The 6,066-nt window shown below is 47.7% G+C and overlaps 1 protein-coding gene across 2 annotated transcripts; it reads left to right on the top strand.

The window, feature by feature from the left end:
- Positions 1 to 2,731: 2,731 nt before the first annotated feature.
- Gpr84 (G protein-coupled receptor 84) lies at positions 2,732 to 4,918 on the top strand. Of its 2 annotated transcripts, none has more exons than XM_087559115.1 (2): positions 2,732 to 2,846; positions 3,529 to 4,918. In XM_087559115.1, the coding sequence occupies exon 2, from the start codon at positions 3,537 to 3,539 to the stop codon at positions 4,725 to 4,727; it is 1,191 nt and encodes a 396-aa protein (XP_087415241.1). In that variant the 5' UTR covers positions 2,732 to 2,846; positions 3,529 to 3,536; the 3' UTR covers positions 4,728 to 4,918.
- The last annotated feature ends 1,148 nt before the right edge of the window (positions 4,919 to 6,066 follow it).

Genomic DNA, 6,066 nt, shown 5'->3' with positions numbered 1-6,066 from the left:
TGAGGAAGTCCGACGCCTAAGGAGGGAGACTGGAAAATGAGATTGGGAAGTCTGTGTAAAGCCAGCAGAAACTTCTAGTCCCTGTCTAGCTCGTATAAACTTGGCTAGAAGGAAATCATTTATAGTGTCTCAGGCTACAGCTGAAGCTGTTGAGAATTCGCTGAAACTCCACTAGGCGGCGCTAAGTACGCATAAAAGGAGTCTCCTGTTCGATAATGTTTCAATTCTCCTGGGGGGTCTAAACCCAGACGAAGGAAGAAACCAAAACTTTTGTGTCACTGATGGGAACTTACACCAACAAGACAGGCAGAGGAAGGAGGGATGGGTCTCATATACTGATTCTTGATCAGTCATTGTCCTGTATGACCTCAGTTTCCTGATCTACAAGTCCAAAACACAAACAAAAAAAGCCTCCACTCAGAGTCTTCACTTGGTCTCATGATCTGTTATCTCATCTCATATCTCTCCCCACTTCCCAATCTTTCGGAAGACAGAAGCAGGGAAAGTAGGATGTTGCATGTACACCCCCACTCCCCTGACATACACATAGAAAATAAATAACTAAACATGAAACATGAACAACTGAATAGGTGGAGAACTGGCTGGCCTGGTGTGAGGAGGATGGCGCAGAGGGACTAGAGATGAGTTGGAGAGGCTGGGAAACTGATACGCCCCAAACTTGATGTTTGAAAGAAGGAGAGGGAAATAGGGGCCCCTAGATTTATCAACTAAAGTGGGACCCCAGCAAGTGGGGTTTTTAGTTTGCAGCTCAGAGAGACAGAGACAGAGACAGAGACAGAAGCAGAGAGAGACTAGGGCTAGAGGGATGGTTAACTAGTTAAGAGCACTAGCTGCTCGTTTAGAGAACCCAGATTCAATTCCCAGCACCCAATGAGTGGTTAAGTAATTCCAGTCCTGTGACACCTGAAGCCGTCTTCTGGTGTCCCCGGACACCAGGTATGCACGTGATACACCCAAACTAAACACCATACTTTTAAGTGCTTGGGATTAAAGGCACGGATTTTCCTTTAGAGGAAGGAATGAGGGAATGGGGCACTTGGTAAGTTTAAGGGTGCTTGTTTCCAAGTCTAACAACCTTAGTTCTTGATCCTTAGAACCCAGCTCCCTCAACTTATCCATCTGCACTGAGGCATGTACACCCTCCACTCCCCTGACATATACATACAAAATAAATAACTAAACATAAACAGTTGAATAGGTGGAGAACTGGCTGGCCTGGAGTGGGGAGGATGGCACAGAGGGACTAGAGGAAATGAGTTGGAGAAGCTGGAAAACTGATATGCCCCAAACTTGATGTTTCAAAATGGAATATATCATTCATTCATCTCCCTAAGATTGTTCTTCCTCCCGTGTTCTTTATCTTTCTTTTTGGTGCTGGGGAATGAACCCTGGCTATATCATAGTCCTCCAGTCTCTTGTTTAGCAGCCCCACCAACCACAAAACAAGGGGTCATCTGTTTTTTTATTTGTTTTTGAAGCAAAGTCTCACTCTGTGCCCAGCCTGGCCTCAGCTTCTGACTCCTAATAGCTGGGATTACAAGCAGGAGTCAGCAGTCTGGCTATCAATTTAATTTAATATCATCTGTAATTTTGTTTTGATCTGGCTTCGTGAGACAGGGTTTCTCTATTTAGCCCTGGCTATCCTGGAACTCACTACCTAGAGTAGGCTATCCTTGAAACTCTGAGGTCCACCTGCCTCTGGCTCTTAAGTGCTGGGATTAAAGGCATGGACTACTGTGCCAGGACTAATTAATTTATTTAAAGACAGAGTCTAGCCTCAAAACTAATTCATAGCTGAGGATGACCTTGAACTTCTGAATTTTCCATCTTCTGAGTGCAGAAGAGGGTATCAGATCCCATTACAGATGGTTCTGAGCCACCATGTGGTTGCTGGGAGTTGAACTCAGGATCTCTAAAAGAGCAGACAGTGCTCTTAACCGCTGAGCCATCTCTCCAGTCTTTTTTTTTTTTTTTTAATTGCACTTGTTTGTGTAGGTGTTTATAGGTGCACATGCCCCACAGAGCTTGTATGAAAGTCAGAGAACAGCTTGCAGAAACTGATTCTTATTTCTATAAGTCCTGGAATACAACTCAGTCTGAGCCATCTTGCCAGTCTCTTTTTTTCTGACTCTACTTCTCAGACATGCTGAAGTGTCATTTGGGACCCTCTGATGTAAACCATCTCCAGTCTCTGAAGAGAAGAAAGGAAGTACTATTGCAAAACAAGCCTAAGCTCTCTGGGGGTGCTTAGCATTGCGTCTAGCACCTGGTCTGTTTTTGACCTCTTGAGAAGTGGCCCAGTCAGATTTGGTTGGTAGTTTGTGCTTATACTCAGAGTGCTCAAGTAGCTGATGCAGAGGAATTTCTGTGAGTTCCATGGCAGACTGGGATAATGAATCAGACCCTATCTCAAGAGGGGTTGGGGGGACAAAAAACAGAAGTACTCCAGGGGATCTGACACTGTCTCACTGTTCAACAGTTCTCAGCAATGACTTTAAAGAGGTTCTGCCTCAGAGAAAGGAAGGAAATAACACTTGGGTTTCAGGAAGGAGAGAAGAAAGAGTGAGACAATTCTGGAGTAAGTCTGGGGGGATTTCAACAGAGAAGCTCGGACTTTAGTAGCCACGGTAAAATTAGTAGGACTAGCTGGAGGTGGGGAAGGAAGTGACTGAGGTTGGGTAACTAGGGAGTTTTTTTACTTCGGTCTAGCATAGTAGGAGGCATTATATGTCCAGCTGAAAGCCTGGCTGTCCCTCAAAAGGCATGCTCTTTAGGTGAGCTAGATATTGTTTACTGAAGACAAGTGTGAAAACTGGGAACCTCAGGTGAGGTGAGCATATCATTTGTGTGTGTGTGTGTGTGTGTGTGTGTGTGTGTGTGTGTGTTTTGTGCATGGTCTTACTTACTTTATCCTTTCATTTCCTAGGTAGTTACAATCAGAAAAGTTGAGGACAGGAGAATAGTGGTATGTGTATGAGGCCTGAGAATCTTTGTGAGTTAAGGCCAGCCTGGGCTATATAACAAGACTCAAGAGAGAAAGAAAGGAAGTGGGGAAAAGGGGATGGAAAGGGGGAAAGGGAGAGAGAGAGAGAGAGAAAGAGACAAAGAGAGAGAGAGAGAGAGAGAGAGAGAGAGAGAGAGAGAGAGAGAGAGAGAGACGGGACTGGGCTTCAGGAACTGGGAAGTAATTTCATTGGAAGCCGCCAGGCTTATGGGGAACATCCCACACACATTAAAGAGGCCTGAGGTTTGGAGAAACAAAATTAACATATTTCCAGAAAAGACATTTGATAAGAACTTAGAAAAGAAGTCTGAGAATGTGAAAGGAAAGGGTAGAGAGAACCTAAGGAGATAACGGGGAACTTTGAGAGGAAGTGGTATGATAGTGGCTTTACAGCCAAGAATTAAAGTGAGTTCTAGGAGCAGAGCAGGGGACAGTTGTTCCAAGGAGGCAACTGGAGAAGCAAGTTCTCATAACATCTCCCTCTCCTCCTCCTCTCCCTTCAGTCTCCATCATGTGGAACAGCTCAGATGACAACTTCTCCTGCTACCATGAGTCTGTATTGGGCTATCGATACTTTGCAGTTATCTGGGGCATGGTAGTGGCTGCAACAGGCACCGTGGGCAATGTGCTCACCCTGTTGGCCTTGGCCATCCGTCCCAAACTCCGAACCCGTTTCAACCTGCTCATTGCCAACCTCACCCTGGCTGATCTACTCTACTGCACGCTCCTGCAGCCTTTCTCCGTGGACACATACCTCCACCTCCATTGGCGCACCGGCGCCATCTTCTGTAGAATATTCGGACTCCTCCTCTTTACTTCCAATTCTGTCTCCATTCTTACCCTCTGTCTCATTGCTCTAGGACGCTACCTTCTCATTGCCCACCCTAAGCTCTTTCCCCAGGTTTTCAGTGCCAAGGGGATCGTGCTGGCACTAGTGGGCAGCTGGGTTGTGGGGGTGACCAGCTTTGCCCCCCTCTGGAATGTTTATGTCTTGGTGCCAGTTGTCTGCACCTGCAGCTTTGACCGCGTGCGAGGCCGGCCTTACACCACCATCCTCATGGGCATCTTCTTTGTGGTTGGGCTCAGCAGCGTGGGCGTCTTCTACTGCCTCATCCACCGCCAAGTGAAGCGTGCGGCTCGAGCGCTGGACAAATATGGGCTGCAGGAGGCCAGCATGCGCTCCCATCAGGTGTCTGGGACACATGAAGCTGTGCCAGGCCACTTCCAGGAGCTAGACAGCGGGCTTGCATCAAGAGGTCCCAGCGAAGGGATTTCATCTGAGCCAGTCAGTGCTGCGACGACACAGACCCTGGAAGGTGATTCGTCAGAAGCCGGGGACCAGGGCATGAGAAAGGCAGCTCAGCAGATCTCAGAGAGAAGCCTTCCAGAAGTGCATCGCAAGACTGGAGGAGCTGCAGGAGCACGCAGAGCCACGGATGCACCATCGGAGTTCGGGAAGGTGACCCGTATGTGCTTTGCAGTGTTCCTTTGCTTCGTCCTCAGCTACATCCCTTTCCTGCTGCTCAACATTCTGGACGCCAGGGGCCGCGCTCCACGAGTAGTGCATATGGTTGCTGCCAACCTCACCTGGCTCAACAGCTGCATCAACCCTGTGCTCTATGCAGCCATGAACCGCCAGTTTCGCCAGGCTTATGGCTCCATCCTGAAACGCGGGCCACAGAGTTTCCGACGGTTCCATTAGAGCTAGTAGTCCACTCACCAGGCCAGGTCAAACGAGAACCAGAGTGGCCTGCAGAGGACAGGATAAGAGCCCCTCACATTTCACAGACAACCTCAGTGGTATAGAGGTACACCGTTTCCCCACTCAGGAATCAGTGTGCCAACCCTGTGTGACCCAAGGAATGTGGTTATTAATAAACACATTGCATTGCATCCCTCTGCACTCCGTGTGTGTGTGTGTGTGTGTGTGTGTGTGTGTGTGTGTGTGTGTGTGTGTTTTGTCTTCCTGGGTCTCTTTCCATCTTAGTTTTTGCAACAGTGTTTTTGTGGCTCGGGAATTTGGCTAGATTGACTGACTGGCCAGCAAGCTCCAGTGAGTGACCCTACTGACACGACCTCCCTAATGCTAGGATTACAGTCATCCACTGCCTTGACCAATTTTTACATAAGTGTTAAAGATCCAAACACAGATCCCATGTTTGCATAGTAAGCGCTTCCCAGCCTACCTCCCTAACTCCAGATTTCGTGCTTTTAGTGTCTAGGAGTGGCTATGTGAGAAAGAAGGATCTAGACCAGATTCAGAACTGGAATCTAGTAGTTGAGATTTGGGGTGACCTGTGTCAAAGCCATTTAGAGAGTAGCTATCCAGGGATAGACACAGCTTGTGACTGACAGGGTTCCAAGTTACAGGAACTTGGTACTTGGAATTAGCTTTCTCTTTCCCTTTTATTTTTCCTTGGAGACAGTCTTACTATGTAGCCCAACTTGCCCTCAAATTCAAGATCGTCCTGCAACGATGGCCACAGCCTGATTACATGTGTGTGCCTTTTTCCTTAATAAAACAGCCCTAACCGCTCACGCTTACTACTACTTCCCGAATCCCCCATCTAGGCTGGGTTTATTCAACACTACAGGTTATACCCCTGCAGTGAATCCTGCCCATTGTACCCCATGCAAGGGGGCAGTCAAGATGGAGCTGTGCTTCAGGGAAATGGAACCAAGATTAGAGGGTAGCAGCTGTACATGGAGGCTCTCTTCCTCCACTTTTCCTCTACAGGCCGAAGAAAGCCGTGCAAGGCACACCCCTGACTTACTCACCATCTTTCTGTAAATACTGCCTGAAAGCACAATGTCCACCAGGTGGCGCTGGTTCTCTGTGCTTCCTTTTTTACTTCCGGTTGAGTATTGAAAGTGCTAGCAAGAACCCTAACCAGGGGTGGAGACTCAGGCACCAGCACACACACACACACACACACACACACACACACACACACCAAGCTTGGTTAGAAAAAATGAAGACTGAGGGAGAATGTTTCTGTTTTTTGATAGTCTTACCATATAACGAGGTCAGGCATGTAATC

This window comes from Rattus norvegicus, chromosome 7 (assembly GCF_021556685.1).
Source record: "Rattus norvegicus strain SHRSP/BbbUtx chromosome 7, alternate assembly SHRSP_T2T, whole genome shotgun sequence".
Lineage (NCBI taxonomy): Eukaryota > Metazoa > Chordata > Mammalia > Rodentia > Muridae > Rattus > Rattus norvegicus.
Note: the sequence above shows the minus strand (reverse complement) of the source record. Positions and strands in the feature narration are given on the sequence as shown.

Bases quoted from the DNA above. Each gene is read 5' to 3' on its own strand.
- Gpr84 (XM_087559115.1), top strand. From the start codon at position 3,537: ATGTGGAACAGCTCAGATGACAACTTCTCCTGCTACCATGAGTCTGTA.